Source organism: Lissotriton vulgaris, unplaced genomic scaffold, assembly GCF_964263255.1.
Source record: "Lissotriton vulgaris unplaced genomic scaffold, aLisVul1.2 SCAFFOLD_555, whole genome shotgun sequence".
Lineage (NCBI taxonomy): Eukaryota > Metazoa > Chordata > Amphibia > Caudata > Salamandridae > Lissotriton > Lissotriton vulgaris.
In genome coordinates, this window is record NW_028243517.1 from 910,723 (window position 1) to 928,937 (window position 18,215).

General features: G+C 44.5%; 1 protein-coding gene across 1 annotated transcript in view; it reads right to left on the reverse strand.

Annotated features, from left to right (window-relative positions):
* Positions 1–2,052: 2,052 nt before the first annotated feature.
* The window catches only part of LOC147668324 (maestro heat-like repeat-containing protein family member 1), a 93,210-nt gene continuing 77,047 nt past the window's right edge, over positions 2,053–18,215 (reverse strand). The window contains exons 16-18 of the mRNA XM_086948601.1: positions 5,361–5,444; positions 3,736–3,807; positions 2,053–2,097 (exon numbers count right to left, since the gene is read on the reverse strand). Coding sequence (XP_086804727.1) covers positions 2,053–2,097; positions 3,736–3,807; positions 5,361–5,444 — 201 coding nt within the window. The remainder of the gene's footprint in view (positions 2,098–3,735; positions 3,808–5,360; positions 5,445–18,215) is intronic.

Genomic DNA, 18,215 nt, shown 5'->3' on the forward strand with positions numbered 1-18,215 from the left:
CTCATCGCCGGAGAAGAGGATCGACATTGCAGCAGATGCCGCCGCATTACCGGGAAGCGCGTCGCATCAAGGAGAAAGCACCATCTTTATTTCTTTGCACCGGATCTTAGCTGCATTTCCATTGTTGCAACACTTTCGTTGCCCTTCGTGTCGCATCTTAAGGTACATAGACTCAAAGTGTTGCATTTTAAGAACTAAAGAGAACTAAGCTAAAACGACCATCTTAATTTTAGGATTGTGAATTTTTGTTGGTAGTGGTCTTGTGATAAGCCTATATAAAGAATACTTATTTTTTATATAAAACCTGTGTGGTATCCATGTGTAGTGTTGTCACTTGATTACTGTATGTGTTCACAAATGCTTTACACACTGCCTCTGAGATAAACCTGTCTGCTCGTGCCAAGCTACCAATAGGGTGAGCAGGGGTTATTTTAGGAGTATACCCCCTTACCCAGACTAGAGGCAAGGGGCCCTATTTGTCACAAGTACCTACCTGGGCCAACTACAGACCCCCAAATCTAACAATAAGAAAGGACATTTTGAGACACACAGCTACGGGGTTTGTTTACTAATTACCTTGTCTCTTACTTATGCCAGAGAAGCCATATGATCCTCAGTTACATCTCTTCCTTCTTAGAATGAGTCAGGAGTCGAAAAAATCATTTGGGGTAAAAAGCAAAAAATCTCCTGCGAGTTAGGGGCTTAGATACTCTTTCACTTTTTTTTTACTTTGTTATTTATTTCCTCAAGAAAGATGTATGTGCCCATAACCCTGCTCAAGGACACTACATAATAATTGAAACAGTGAGATTATTTTTGTCCATTGAAACATCCCAAATAACGAAGATGGTTGAGAATAGTTGAAGAAGATTCATAAATGTGATCAGCATGGATTTGTTTTTTATGGTGATTTGTGTAAATGTGGTTTCTTAGATTCTTCATGGCTTTTTAATGGCTGGCATAAGCGTTTACATAAACAAGGGACAAATTAGTAGGCTTGAGTGGCAAAAAATTCCACAGTGCTCCATGGAGGCCCAGAAGCAGCAGAGTGAGATAAGTCACGCTGCTGATTTTTACCACAAGAAGTAAAACAGCGTGAACAGCACCACAAGCAGAGCAAGAGGAGCAAGCTTCTTTCTGCCAATTGAAAACATGTTTAGCTTGAGTGGCAGCTTCCTCAATGCAAGTGGCCGGTTTTTCAACGTGAGCAGTAACGATCTGCTGTGACCACCCATGTTGAGGATTCTCGCCAAGAGATAGTCTAGCCTTGGTGAGCCAGGAGAGAGGAAATACTCCACTCCATGCCACTTTGCAGAGTTTTTCAGATCTCCGTGCTCTGTGCGGGGCACAGAGTGGGAAATACTCTGCAAACTCCGGAAGTGCAGCAGAGTTTACTGCCCAGCTAATTAACAAAATTCTTTTCTTCATGTTGCTTCTCTTGCACATGGCTGAACCAAGCAAATTCATAGACAAAGACCAGTGTGTCCCTGTGTTTCAAATTTGGGAATGTGATTTAAGAAACATGTTCCACCCAAATCTTAAATTCTGCATTAAAAAACCTTGCTGAGTGTGCCTTTTCAAGAGTGTTGCAATATGCCCCAAACCTACTTAGTTTTAAAACTCTATCTTGAAGGATTATGCCAGTCATGTAGCCAAGAATATATGATAGCTCTCATTAAAGGCAAGAGTATGGATTTTCTTTATTTAATTTATTATGTTCCAAGGGCACCTTAAAATGCATAATAAACAAAAAATGGACAATGTTTACCTTCAGTTAAGTGTGGGTAAGAACATTCACATTACACATATTTTTTGTGTTGAAAATTTGTATTGAGTTTTATAATATAATACAAGTTAATAATAAGGCATCAATAAGTGGTTAATAAATACAATACTAAAAAAAGATATCAATGGAGGTATAACATTTGCTGTTGAATAAAACAAATAAATATGGAATACATAAATAGGTATATAAATTAATAAATGTTTATTTAAATAAATATGTAAAGAAAGGAAAAGGTGAGGGATCCTCCATAAATGTGATCAGTGATATCAGTCACAGTGGTCAGAATCGAAAGATGGCATTTCGGCTGGAACCTGAAAGTTGAAAGGTACATGGTCAGATTGGTAAAGTAGGCAATTGCCCATCCTCACAGTCTAGCAAGCAACGTGGAGGCACCATGAGCTCATAAAATATCTTTTGCCTTGCTTTAAATGTTGGCTTGCAAAGAATTTAAATAACTTTAAGTAAGGTAAAGGGGGAGTTAGCTGGGAAGAGATTATGCCTCTTTAAACACTACAAGAGGTAAGACAGTTCATAAAAATGTGCTTCCATACAATATTGTACTCCAGTAGCGGCCTCATCTCTTCTCCAGTGTCACAACCTCTCCCACGCAGGAGCTACTCCACAGAATTCTACTACTCTTTGAAGTCTCTAAACAGCCAGTAGGAGTTTTGTACTCATTCAGATTATTTATAACAATCTGACCGCGACCTGATAAACACCAGTCTTGGACTCTAGGGGGCAGATAATGTTACTTACCCATCGGGCCCCCCTTGCATCTGAACTAGATTTGCAGAATTATTTTGCTCTTCTGTGGCAATCCCAAAGCATCCATATAGGGATGACAGTCAAGCTCTTGGGAGCTCTATTCTCACATGATGCATGTAATTAATTCATATAAACAAAGTCTTTCTCTTTTAAAAGGTTTTGCACCCAATCTTAATCAACATAAATGGGTTTCTTATATGATGAGGACTGCTTTGAATGACCCTACCCCAGAAACGCTCCTTCTACAGCACCATTAGGATGTGAGCCTCAGTCTCTCCATGTCGTATGTTGATTAAACTTTTTCCAAAGACTCTTGAAAACCTATGCATTTACTTCTTTTTCTACACACCCAACTGTAATGTAATTTAAAACATTAATCAAATGTCTTCCATCAGAAGTGGTTCTGGAATTCTAAGACTATGAAAGGGCCGATTGTATTCTTTAATATCTAGGACAAGAATATTGTGGCACAGTAAAACAGTGGACAAAATATAGAGGGACAAAATATCGAATGGTAAATGCACAGAGGGATGTATACATTTGCCATTATTAACGCCACATAAATGAAGATATATGTGTATGTTTGTTTTGGTACACAGATGTGGAATTAGGTACAGAAAATCTATGCAAATACCTTTTGACATTTTGCCTCTCGACTTTTTGTCAATGATATTAGTGCCTCACAATATTCATGTTCAGAGACACATTTGGAAGGCCAAATTATTGAACACAGTGAAAATGATGCAACATAATGTAGTGCATTCTGTGAAAATACTATTTTGCTGTTTCATCACATATTAATGCTGTTCTCACAAGACGTTCTGCCTCTCTAGTACCAATATAACACTTGGGTGAAACAATCAGGTGAGTAGTTAACGTTTGCCACCGCGCAGCACCATGTGTTATATTTGATCCTTCTAAACAAGCCAAACATTTATTTGTGGAAAACTGCAAAGTGTGTATCATAGGATGGATTATTTGGCAAGGAAAGCAAACCCATAATTGGATGGGAGAAACCCCTGGATACCCTCATGGGTGACAAGCACTGCTTTACAAATCCACCTTACATTTACATTACATTCTAGAGACCACATTGATTAGTAACGGTTAGTTGTGTGATTCTTTCAATTGGATAGTACTCACACTCTCTCTCACATTGACAGAAAAAAGCATCAAAATCTTACCTCGCCCTCTGTAGATAGTATGAACTCGCACAACCTGAGAGTGCTGTTCATCATTTTGATCATGTTCTCAAGCTGATAGATAGAGAGAATGGAAACAAGAAGGCTACTTAGACTTGTAAAACTGTTGATATATTTCTCTCTAAAATGGCAAAACTGGTTGATCCTAGGTAATACGATAGGATAGTATTTATAAAGCGCACTTATACCAGCTGGTGTCAAGGCGCTAAGTGAACAGGGAGAAGTGACAGCAACAACAACCTGCTAGGAGGCAAATAACCAGGGGCCAGATGTACGACCGGGGCATTTAGCGACTTGCAAATTACGCTCAATTTCGAGTCGCAATTTGCGAGTCGCTAAATGCCATGTACAACAGTGTCAGAGACACTGTTTGTGATTCCCAATGGGGTTGCACAATACATGCCTCATCAGTATTCATGAGGCACTCGCAGTTTGCGACCCCAGTAAGAATGGCTGGCCTTCAAAGGTATGGCGACTTGCTCGACTTAGAAGACCTCCATGTCTGGGACTGCTTTTCAATAAAGCAGTTTTTTTTTAAATCCAGCCCCTTTTCCTTAAAGGAAAACTGGATGTGTTTACAAATTAACGTTTTTGTTTTCCCCTGCATTTGCAAAGTGGAAGGGTCCCCTGGGGACACCTTCTCATTTGAGAGTGCATTATCACCCTCTTGAAGAGGGCGGTAAATTGTGAGTGTTTTGTGACTGCAATTGCAATCGCAAAACATCCTTACATAGGGTAGCAAATCGCAATTAGGAAGGGACACCCTCGGAATGCCCCATCCTAATTGTGAGTTGCAAATCCTATTCATCAAATTGCAAATAAATTGCTACATGCTAAATAGGGTTTGTACATGGCCCTATTAGATTTTGCATGTGCAAACAGGTCGCTAACCCATTTGTGCATGCAAAAATGGGTCATGCATCTGGTCCCAGGTCTTCAAGAGCTTCCTAAAGACCGGAAGGGAGTCTGCCTTGGATATCAGAAGGGGCAAAGATTTCCAGAGTTTTACGGCTGCCACAGAAACGGAGCGGCCACCCCACTTGCACCTGCGAAATCTGGGAGTGACCAATTTTTTAAGAGAAGATTTTTTTATTCTTTGCTCAAAGCCAATGCCAGCTGTTTCCTTTGTCTAGTTTAGAAGTGAGGCAAAATTTGATCCTAGAGTGAAATGGAATTTTTGAGCCCATAAGTTCTTGCTTGTCCACAAGTAGGATCAACCCAGTGTATTGTTTTCTCATCTCTCACAGAAGAGGTTAGTCTAGTAGTCAAGACAATTGTTTTAATTAATCCCTGTTACCAGCAGGAGATAGATTCCAACTCTGTCTGTTTACTCTATGCACTAAAACCGTCTTTGAAATTAAGAAACCAGCTCTAGCTTTCTAAGGGTACCAGTGGCTGAGAGACGGATTGAGTTGCTACACCATTCACTCCTTGCTAGTATCGTAAAGAATTCCTTTGTTTCTGAGAATGGAGTGCATTTTCCACAGGCAGTTATTCCTGTGATATCTTGCAGATTTACTTTGATTTGTGAAGATGGAATGGAAGAAACAGAGTCCGAGAGAGGAGGCACATAAACATGATGTTATGGTATTTTAAAGAAGACTCACATGTTTCTCAGCTGCTAAGGTGGGGATGTTGAAGGCATCTCTGTGTTCCGGTGGTGTTACTTCTTCAAGTAGTTTATATGGATACTGAAAATATAATAAAAAAGATCAGCATTACCAAGACCATTGTCAACAAATGTGGACTGTTATAAGTTTCCAGAGATGGAAGTCATGAAACGCTGCACACCTCAAACAACTAAAAATGGAGAAAAAAATTGTACAAGTAACTGCATACTATGCTTGCTTCCTATTTTGGCATTTCACATCCATAGCACCTTGTGTTCATCACCTTTTAAAGTAGAAGATATGTGTGAGTGAAATGTTTCTATTTGTGAGTAATAGATCAAAGATGCAGAAATAGTGAATAATGGTGAGCTGGCAGTGTACAAGTGTACTGCTACTAGAAGTGCTCACTCTGCTCTTTACTCAAGAAATCTTGTATGACTCCTAAACAATACATTTTCTACCTTATTGATGAATACCATCCTGGCTCCAAAGGGATCATCTACCATTGACATATCACTCTCCTCAACTACATTGTAAAGAGCATCAGGGAAGAAATTACTGGGGGGGGGGGGGGGGGGCAAGCACCCTAGGATTGTGGCCACATTTTTAACAATCTGGTGTCTGCTCTGAGAATCGTGCTGAATCCGACCCTTAGGCGACCTTTTTTCGGTTGCAAGCACCTGAACAATGGCCCTCATATTCACCCCCTTTGGCCCATCCAGGGAGCCCGGGATGAGAGAGATCATTTTGGTGATCGACAACATGGGTGTGCGTATGGCCTGCTGAGAGATGGCCTGCTGGTGGCAAACTCCACCTGGAGCTGTGAACCCACCGTGGCAAACCCCCCTTTGCATCGATTCCTGGGATGAGCGAGGGAGAGAAGACAGCTGATTAGCCGGGGTGTGGGACAAAGCTGTTTTCACTTCCAAGCGGTAGCTCGTAATAGCGGAACGGGTACCTTAAAGTGGAGGAGATGGGCTGGGCGCTATAAGTAGCCAGGACTGCAACTGCATCCTGGAAGAGCTGACTATGGGGCAAACTTTTCTCTGAGGCAAAAATCCATGAGGCGGCCTCCGCGCTTTTCCCCTTCAGCTTACCCAAGCCGGGGACAAGAGAAACGCATTAGGCAAACAACGCCCTGCCGTGAGACTGGCATGACGCTAACGGACACAACCTGGAGCTGCAATCCCACAGCAGCGACCCACGTTTACCTCAGCATTCACTCTTTGGGCACAGCGAGTCAGAAGAAACAGTCACATGGAGAAGAGAGGTAGGGACCCCCTTTCACCTTTAGGCAGCCACATGGGCTTGTGACAGCCCAGCCAAATTGGCGGACAAGGGTAGATGAGACAGACTGAGCAACATGAGAATCCAGGACTACGATTGCAGCCTGGGTGGGTGGAAACCCGCACATGACGTCTCACCCCAAAGGTAGGAGATGGGCACACAGCTTCCCCCTCAGGAGGTGACGCCCCAGGAGCCCAGAGATCCTGGGAGACTACTACAGCAAACACTGGGCTTGGACGGTCAAACAAGTACAGCAATACTCCACCTCACTCTGGTGTCTCAAGAGGATAGAGGGTGTGGCCCCTGTCCTGGACCAGCGTAGGCAGATGTTCCCTGTATCAGGTGTAGGGGTTGACCCTCCTCTGCCCTTATGGCTGGTGGGCCTCCCAGAGGGCATGTAAAACCAGCACCCAGAGAAATTCCTCATGGAATACTTCAGACCCTGGATCCTGGATTGTGAGTTTTCCCCCTACTTTGTTCTGGAAAGGGCACACAGGGTGGTTGCCCTAAGGCCTCCACCGGGGGGGACCCATTAGAGCCATTGTCATCAGGGTACTGAACTTTGTGAGCTGATAATATATCCTGTGGCAGGTACGCCAACATCTAGACATCCATTGCACCAACTCCAGGGTTATACTCTTCCCTTATTACACAACTAAAGTGCAGCTCCTTTGTAAATCTTTCTTAGAGATTAAGTAGAAAGTCAGGGCTGTGGACATTCAATATATGCTGATATAACCTGCCAAATTGAAATTAATGTCACAGTGGAGAACCATTTTCTTTGAGAGCCCGGAAGAGGCCTGGGAGTGAGCAGTGGAGAGGAAATAACTGCCCATATAAACAAAGGAGCCAATGACATCTCGGGAGACTGTAGGGGGTCAACCATCCCACCCTAAGAAGAAGTGTAGCTGACTGATAGGAGGGCAACTCTGGTCACAACCAGAGGACAGACATAGAGCATCCTCCTCAGACAGGAGAATTTTGGTACCCTTCCTTCCTTTCCTCCATGTATAGCTACAAATGTTGTCTCATTCACTTATGGAGAAGAGACACATTGCCTCCAGATAGAGGGGCTTGCTTGGAGCGAAGCTACACAAAACTATGGTGATTACTTTCTGCCGACTTCATCCCTCCCACCCCTTCACACCCCACCGCTGTTACCTGTGCCAGCCGCGCCTGAAGTTGCGTACTATAGGGCTGATTTTGGTTGCAACACTATGCCTCACGCAAGACACATTACACGGCCACGGACCCTAGTCAAACGGGCTCAACGACTCGCCAAGACCTCTGACAACAAAACCATCCACTAAAAGCTGTTGTCTTGCAATGTCAGTGGGTTGCTGGATAAAATAAAATGCACAACAATTCTCAATAGGTCCACAAGCTGACCCTGGTGGTTCTATTGTTGCAAGAGACATATTTGCTTGGGAGTAGGGGTTCCTTTTTGGTACAGCATGGCTTTAACTGCGTATATCATGCAGGGTTTACTAGGTGCTCAACAAGAGTTACCTTTCCCCTGATGGTCACGCATGCTATCTGAGACACCATGGATAGATATGTGGTGGTTACTCAATTCCTGAATGGCATCCTATTGATGGTAGTGTCTGTGTATATTTCACCGAACCTGCAGGCGACCACAATGAAAGATCTGATGACAGTTATCACCACAGCCTCGGAGTGGGACCTTATTGTAGCAGGCCACTTCAATAATGTCATGCACCCACAACTTGATGTGAAAAGAGAGGCTCAACCCTGGTGCCATGGGTGGAGTCCCTGATGCTTTGCAATCAATGGAAAGCAAAGAACTAGTCAGTATGTATTATTTTCATTGCTGGACTCCGATTTCTCAGAAGGGTACCATTGGACCACTGACCGATTTAACTAATTGGGGATGCCTAGGTCTAATACGCACTGAAGCCTTCAGGTTGGGTGACTGAAGTATGTTAGATTTTTGGAACACATGAAGGTAAAGATATAACTCTACCTCAGAACAAACTCCACAACAGATGTCTCCCCAATCACATTGTGGGAGGGAAGGAAAGCAGTTCTTCAGGGGAACACAATAGCAGACCCTGCATGGGCAGCAGTGTCCGATTCTCAAAAACAGCGAGAATATGGGAACATTGCTACACAGGTATGCAACCAACTCTGGCAGACAGGTTTGTCCCATAGACACGGGGCCCGACGGTGAGGTGACAAATGTTGCTGAGGCAATCGGCAATGACTGCACACATTACTATGAGAAACTTTACCAATCAAACACGTCGGGCACGTGGAGCAACAACACCCCATAGCTGCGGACCTGATCATGCTGCAGGACTTGGATGCACCTCTGTCGAAGGAGGAATTATTTTCAGCCTTGCAGGAGATGCATTCTGAGAAGGTGCCCGGTTCAAGTGCAGAAAAGGTTACACCAACACTACTCTCTCACTTCTTTACAATGGTCGAAGCTGCAGGTACAGCTATGATAATTCCCTATCATATCTATGGGGGCCTCAGTTGTAGTTTTCCCCAAACCATATAGGCCACCTACAGACTGTGCATTTTACAGCCTGATTCCCCTAAGTAATATTTAAACCAAAATATTTGCAAAGGCCGTAGCACCAGGGTACTGAAACAGGTGAGATTCCTAGTGATGAAACTGGACTTAGAGAAGGCCTTCGACTCAATTGAATGACCTTTCCTCCACGCATCATGGAAAAGATTAATTTTGGCCCTAAAGTCCTTCAGTCTGTAAAGATGTTATACACAGTGCCATATGATAGGGTCAGAGTGAACACCATTTACTCACAACAGTTCCAGCTAGGCAGAGGCCACTGGCAGGGCCACCTGCTGTCTACTCTCCTGTTCGCTCTTGTGATTGAAACACTGGCCAATTAGATCGGGGGATGCGCAGGTTTGGGGCTTGAGGTGGGGTGTAGAATTAGGGTACTGCATCTCTTTGTATGTGGTATGATGTCCTCCTTTATATTCAGCACCTAAACCAACTGATCCTACAGCTGATTTGCATTCTAGAAATCTACAAAGAAGAAACAGGCCTGAGAGTGAACTGGGGGAAATCAGTCATAATCCCTGTGGTGCCATTCCTCCAGAGTTACTTCCAGGTGATCTGGAGCACTTAAATAGTTGGTGTTTGACCTGTCAGCCCGAGGGTGGTCTTCCCCAATCTTTTTGCCTCCACATTTGGCTGAATCTATTGTTGGTCCTAAGACTCTGAGCACTTTACCACTCTGAATCAGTGCTAAAGAGCATGTGCTTCTTCCTTAAACATGTGTATAATTGGTGTATACTTAATTGACCTGTTTATTTAACTTGTAAGTCCCTTGTAAGGTGGTATATCATATACCCAGGGCCTGTAAATGTAGTGCTACTAGTGGGCTGCAGCTCTGATCGTGCCACCAACAGAAGAAGCCTTTCAAACCTCTCTCAGGCCTGCAACTGCAGTGCCTGTGTTTGCAGTTTAATGCTACTTTGATTTGGCATTTAGAACTACTTACTAAGCCTTAAACTCCCCCTTTATTTCTTATAAGTCACCCCTAAGGTAGGCCCTATGTAGCCCTAAGGGCACAGTGTATGCAAGTAAAACGTAGGACATGTACTTTTCTGTTTTGCGTGTCCTGATAGTGACAAACAGCATATTTCACTTTTCACTACAATGAGGCTTTTTCGTGTTTCGTATGTTTGGAATGGTAGTGATAAATCCTACTTACTGGTGAAGTTGAATTTAACATTGCTATTTTAGAAATGCCGCTCTGCTTTAAGAAAGTATGCAAAAGAAACAATTGCTGGACAGAATGCTGGACAATGCAAACATTCACCCCCGGTCACAAGGATCTGGGTTTAATCTATCATTCCTTTGCTTACCACACCACCCCAGTTTGGACCCAGCCATATGCAAATCAGTCTTGACCCTGTTCCTTATGGGAGCAGTCCAGCCTGAACTGCCAAGCCAGGTTCAAGACTGATTTGCATGTAGCTGGGTCTGAACTGAAGTGGCGAAGTGAGCTAAAGAATGATGATGCATTCACCCCAATCTGTGACAGGGGGTGAGTGTCTGAAAAGTGTCAGCGCTCCGTACATCATTTCCTTGTGTTTGCTTTGTTCACAATAAGAAAGTAGACATTTATCTGCACATACTGCGTTGTGTGCCTGACAGCCCATCTCCAATATTTGGAGTAAGTGACAGCTACACTTTTTGCATTCCCTCTTGACAGCCACAACCCAGAAAAGATAGGTGTGTCTGAGTAGCCATCAACATGCATTTGTATTCTGATGGCCTTACCTGGGCAGAGTGCAACAGAGGGTCTAACACTTTACTTGAATAGGCAGTGGCCTGTCCCCACACAAAGGACTGATTATCCCCTATAGATAGCCTGGAGGACAGGACTGGGCTGAAAGAGGAAGCTGTGCACTTCAGAGAGCTGCTTTGAATTCACCAACCAGCATCAAAGGCACTTTTGGCTATAAGTCTGGGTCTCTGTACAACACGCCCCACTCAAAATCAGGCACTTCTGGATCTTGAACTGAATCTATGTCAGAAGGACTGCTGTTCTGCTTAAATGACTTATCTTTGGCTTGCAGGCTTGGAAGGCCTGCTTTTCTCTGGTGTTTCTCTGCTGTCTGCTTTTCTCTGACTGCCCTGAAGGAGAGCTGGGCTCTGCCTATCCTCCAAGTGATCTCCAAGGGCTTGTTGGCTGGCCTCCTATTGCATGAGACTGAGGGACATCAAAGTCTCTATCCCTGCTCCAGTACCTGAACTCACTGGAAGTGGCCCAGACACTTGCAGCATGGAATTCGATGAATTGTATGTCTGTGTTTAACAGAACTGGCGCATCAACCAGTTGCAGGAGTAAAATGGGCACAGCGCATCAGAACTAGCGCTTTGCCCTCAGAGATCGATACATTAGACTGCGTATCGCCTCGGCGGCAGCTTGGTAAGATCGATGCATCCCCTCGACTGTGTCGCAGAATCCGATGTGGCACATCACTCAACACATCTACCACCCATTTTCAGAACTGACGTATCGCCTTCACTACGTGGAGCAGATCAACACATCTCACTGTTTGAGACCAGGAAAGGTACTTTTTTCACTTCTTCCTGCCGGTGTTCTGTAGCTGGCCTGCGCTTCCACGCGTTTGGCCTGAACTTTGACCCGATACAGCGCAACCTGAAGTAACCTTTTTAGAGCTGCTTGCTTCTAGGTGCTTTAATGCATTTATTCATTTAAAAATGTTATATATCTCAACTTCTATACATTGGATTTTTGTCATTTTAGGCTTGTTTTGGTTATAATATAATTGTCTATCGTTTTCTAAACCTGTCTAGAGTCTTGTTGTGGTGTATTCATTGTGTTACTGTGCATGTGTGTGTGTTGCACACATACTTTGCACATTGTCTCTTTGGATACCCCTGAGTGTTCTGTGCCAAGCTGAGCACAGGTTATCTTTTAGTGTGTATCTTGCTTATCCTGACCAGGATTATGGCTTCTGCTTGGACAGGGTGCGTACCTGTGCCAACCAGAAAGCCAATTTCAAACACTGAGGCATGCTCTTATCAAGAGACCCAGAGGAACGCTGGGGCAGGAATATAACCCCTTTGACATGCAAAATTAAGGGACATATGGCAAGATGGAACTCTCTCCCCCTGATCATGATGGGGTCTATAGCCCTCTTCAAAATTGTGGCCTGGTCACAGCTGTTGTATGTTTTGCAACACTACCCCCACAAAATCCCTAGCCTTTTGTTTACAACCCTAGAGGCCAACTTATAGCAACAAGTAGCGAGGATCGTTGCTGTGAATCTCCCATAAGAACTGCATACAATCCCCTTATGATGGTGGACTAGGGGCAGTAGACATCAGACTGTATTACTTTACTGGGCTGCCCAGCTGGTTGTGGTTATTGATTGGATCTTTGGTGCATGGGGACCCACTACGAGACGCACATGGACTTTACCAGGCAAGCACCAGGGTTTTGGCTGTATGGGGAGTCCCTCCTACCCACTCCCCCGGCCATTCCAGCCATTCCAGTGATTAGCTGTAAAGAGGCATTGCAATGGATATGAAAGTGGAGGGTGCCCACTAGGAAGAAGCCATTGTGGAAGGGTACATGGCTATGGAAAACAGTAGGGCTCAAGTACACTGAAATAAGTTGGGGATCTCAAAATTGGGAGACGTCTGGCAGACACACCATATGATGTTGTCTGACCATCTCAAAGCTGAATGCCATTTACACAGAACTTATTCCCGGGTTGGGACAGGTAAGGGGACAAAAATTGATGGTTGGGATCAGTTGTTTTTTGGCTAAACATCACATAGCGGGCCATTGAGGATCCGGGGGGCCCTCCCAATCTCAAAGTGGCTAAGAGGGATGGATTTCTTCTTTTCAGCTGAGGAAGCAGTGAATAAGTCCAGAGGGGGACCACAAAAGTATGATAACATCTGGGGACAGTTAAAAAGCGCTTCACAAAATACCCAGAGCGGCCCACCCATAGGAAGTTGTTGGGGGAAAAGCACACAGTTGACTGGGGCACAGACCCATCTATAGTGCACCGGACTGGTTGCAGTGGACTTGACTGTGGTCTACTTCATGGTATTTTGGAACTAAATGGGATATTAAGAAAGGGGAGAATCAGGTGGATGGCGAAGCAGTGTCACAGTATTGTGATCTTAAAATTGTTGAAAACTAAGTAAAATAATTTTTTTAAAGAAATAAATTACTATCCAGCTACAGGAAATACAACAAGAATTATCTCTTGTGCAATAGCTACTCTCGAATCAGAGTGAAATGCAGCAATGAATCTCCACCAATCTGTTCACATCACAGTCAAAGCTGACCCTGCTGATGTGCCATCTGAATTTCTTCACAACTTTTGGTATTATTGACCCAAGTCCTACAAACTAGCATGGGATTTTCAGAGGGAAGAAATCCCTCAATATGGTTGGCTGTATGTCTGCCAGGTCAGTAGAGTACATGCCACCACTGTCCTGTCCAAACGGAGTACACTATTTGATGGTCTGGCCCATCCATCAACACTACAATATGTATGAAGTTCAGATTATAGAAATATCTATGCATACATACATGCAATATCAGTGTAGAGTGTTAGGTTACCTAGGAAGAGGTGGAACTGCTGTTGTGACTGATGTATTCTAAGAGAATCAAATTACATGTTTCTAGATTGACAACTATTGGTTAAGGTAGGCACCTCACTTCGACCTTTGTAGGTGCTGTTGCATTTCTCTAAACTCTTCATCTAGTCTGAGCCTTTCATTGTCTTGCTTTATTAGCCACTGATCATCTACATTATCCCTTTCATAACCCTCAGCCAATGCACAGAGACCTTCACAGTTATTGGATTGCATAATTTAACAAGCATTTGCAATACATTAGGACTCAGAGTTTTGATATTTAGAGCAATTGACGTACATGACAATGCCTTTTACCTATATATTTTGGTTGGAGTGAAGTGGATGTATGTGGTGTAGAGTGCAAATATGTGGGTTGTATTGGACATTGTTAGTTTTGAAATTGTGTTGTGTATTTGTGAAAGGGAATGTTGTGGCATAGTGAATAGATAGGGATGAGAGCTGCACAGAATAGATAGAAAAGAAGATCAAGAGGAATAGGTAGTTTGTGCAGGAAGTGGTGATTGATATTGAGATAGGGTAGCAAAAAGAAGGGGACAGCAGGCCACAGATGCATACAGTGGGGCCACATGTGTAAGCAGAAGACACCTAAAGAAGAGGAGGAGAGGATGGGTTTGAGGGATTGAAATGTTGAAAAGGCACGAGAAAGAAACTGTGCTTCAAGACCTGAAGAGAACCATATGAGAGAGGCGGTAAGAGTGTGTGAGGGAGCGAGAGAGAGGGGTGAGAGAGAATACAAGTGAGAGAGAGAGAGAGAAAAAGGCATGAGTGGAAGGGGCACCCATGGGGGAGAAGCGGACCAGTGCAGAGCGTGAGGAGGTACAGGAAGGTAGCGTGTGTGAGCAGGCAGTATAGAGAGGAGACAGTGTATGTGAGGGAGGGATGAGAGGGCAGTGGTATTGCAAGATGAGAGCGGGTACTGTGAGTGTGAGGGAGAGATGAGAGGGGCTGTGGGTATGTGGAAGAGAGATGACAGGTTTGGTGGTAGTGCAAGTGTTGGATTGAAATTGTTTGTTGTGGAATTGTGTGGCGTAGTGTGAAGTTGTGTAGTGGAAATATGTGGCATGGTGTGCTGTGGAATTATGCGGATAGAATTTAAGAGTGACAAAGGTTTCAGCAAATGGGAAGCCCATGGGCAGGCTGAAGCCTATGTAGTAGATGCAGTATTTCTTGGTTTGAGACAGCTCATGTGTGCTGTCTAGAGCCAAGATCTAAAAACATGACTTAATCTAACTGTGTAATTTACCATCAGAGAGATACCTGAATAGCGGTGCAAGGCTTTGCCTGTACCAATGCATATATGTTTTCTTCGCATTCTCAGAGTGAGGCATAGAGCAAGATAGACTGACCAAGCAGACACTGTGGTTTATGAGTAAGTGGGAGCAGTATGCCTGACAACAAAAATGGCTGCGTGTGTTTTGGCCACGGTATAGGGGTAGTGGACAAATTTGTAGATGCAGACATAAATGTGCAATATGGCATCCTGTCCTTGGGGGTATGCACACAAAGTAGCACACATGTGTACAAAGGTAATCCTAGGAAAATCACATGTACATGCAAATATGGTGTAATCCAATATAATAAAAGAAACATATGTAACAGGTTTCTTCAAATTAGATGAGTGTAAAATGACTCCGATGGTTCTCAAAATGTTCATAGTGTAGTACCTTACAATCTGCCACTCTTTTCGATCACATACCAACCTTTCGACCCACAGTTACGTTCTGAGAAAAGTAGGCGTTGTTCCTATTTTATTGAAGAGGTGGCACACGGATTGAGAGGTTGCTTCAGTGCGGCCCACACTTCAGTGAAAGGCCCCTCCTGCAGAGAGCCCAGGTAGGCAGTGGCAAGGGACACATAAGCTTTTGCATTTTCAAATCCACTGGAGTGTGAGAGGGTACCTAGCCCCAGGAGTTAGAAAGAGAGAGCAATAATAAGGGCACGTTATACAAATGAAAAAGCCCAATAGGGACCCATCTCAGCACCTGTTTTTTAGTACTGCTGGTGCACCGTCAAGACCCAGCCCACTTAAAGCCCTGGGACTACGTGATATTTATTTGTGCCTACCCACCGGATGCCAGTGCACCCATTCCCCTGAGCTGCATACTCCTCAGCATACGCTCCCTGCACAGACATGCAGTAGAAATCTGGGACTTACTCAGCGGAACCTAGGCACCGCTACTACACCTACAACCAGCAATGCCAACCAGCCTACCATCACCGCATGGACCCCTGTCACCACAGAAGACACAGCTAAAACCATGAGAAGCATACACTCAGGAGCCCCCACTGACCCCAGCCCGACGTACATCTACCACAGAGCCACCTCCCCTATAGCACCCTCAAAACAGGCATGTTTCCCGGTGATTGGAAACACGCTGATGTCAAGATCCTCCTCAAGAAGCCCTCCGCAGAGCTGACAACCTCCAGAACTATAGATCAATCGTTCTCCTCCCCTTTGCAGCCAAAGTCACCGAGAAGATCGTCAACAACCAGCTCACAAACTTATAGAATCCAACTCAATTCTCTACACTTCCCAATTTGTATTACGTAGTAACCTTAGCACTGAGACTGCCCTTATAGCCACCACGGGCAACATCCGCACCCTCCTCGACCAGGGACACATGACTGCCCTCATCCTATTAGATCTATCAGCAGCCTTCGACACCGTCTCCCACTGTGCATTAACCGCCAGTCTCTGCGACGCCGGAATTCAGGGGAATGGATCCGTTCCTTTCTCACCTCTCTCCTCCCCTTCGCAGCCAAAGTCAAACAGAAGATCGTCAACAACCAGCTCACGAACTTTATTGAATCCAACTCGATCCTCTACACTTCCTAATATGTATTCCGTAGCAACCTCCGCATGAGACTACCCAACTAGCCGCCACGGGCGACATCCTCCCCCTCCTTGACCAAGGACACATGGCTGCCCTCATCCCACTAGACCTGTCAGCAGCCTTCGACACCGTCTCCCACCGTGCACTAACCGCCAGACTCTGCGACGCCGGCATTCAGGGGAATGGATCCATTCCTTTCTCACCGGCCGAACTCAAATAATCAGACTCCCGCCCTTCCTCTCTGAACCAACAGAGATCAGCTGCGGAGTACCCCAAGGATCCTCTATCAGCCCCACGCTCCTCAACATCTGCATGGTCCTTCTTGCCACCATTGTCAGAAAACACAGACTCAGGATAGTATTCCACGCTTCCGACACCCAGCTCATTTTCTCATTCACGAACCAGGTACACGAACTGCAAATCCTATGCCTAACGATAACGCTATCCTCATCAATTGCCCATTACTCTTATGCAATGTAACCCAAACACAAAACCCCTAACACTAGCAGCATAATTTACACCTACATTCCATAAACGTAAACCTAGTTCAATCCTGCAAAGTATCCTTAACCTTAAGAAAATCATTTACCAATACCTTGTATCAAACCCATACTTCATCTCTAGCCATAAAGGTATCCCTAAGACTAACATTAAACAAAAACTGTTCCATAATTGGCACAATATACACAACCTGGAGTCTATCACTGCACCTAACTTTAATGTGTCCCATTACTCCTACTGTAGCTCTTATTCACACACACACACACACACACTCTCTGGTATTAACACTACAGTCAACACTAAGGGGAGCGCCCTAAGTGTTGACTGTAGTGTTTACACTACAGTCAACACTGAGGTAAGCACAAATTGTACCATGATACAGAGGAGCAAACTTATCTGGGTCATGATGCAGTGTCTGGCCATACCCTTTTCCCTGCCAGACTGTTTTAAATGGCCTCCTCTACAATTTATCACATGTTCCTAATGTTCCTTTTTGTAAATTTTGCATTCCAGCCCATTTATTACACTTCATCCGGCCTGAGCTGGAAAGAACGACTCAAAATGGAGAGTAATGCCACAGCTGGAGAGTACGGCCCCAGCCGGAGAGTAAGGCCTGGGTGTGTAGAGTTTGGCACAGAGGCGAAGATTCCGGCCCGACTGCAAACGTATAGATACGACTCATAAATGACCTCTTTGAATACCAAAAGTCATAAATAACTTCTGTGAATACCAAAAGTTGTAAAGTTAGACTTTTGTCTCAGATTGCCTTTGCTATTCGGCCCCAGGATGTCCTGAATGTAGCACAACACACCAGGGCCAGTGAAGGTTGCCTCCTGGCTTAAGCCAGTCACTATTTCAACTGGAGTTATGAACAGAGCCCTTCCCCTTTCCTCAATGTAACTGTATTGTGTATCCTGTGGATACAGAGCCCAGCCTTTAGCCAGGCCTGGTGTTTGATCCTGAGTACTCCGCCACCTCGGAGTGCAGGGACCGGTCTTAGACCCTGTCTTGTATTGATTCCTAAATGCGAGTCGCCTTGGAGGGCAGCCTTTCCCTTTGTGCTCTATCACTTCTGAAGTC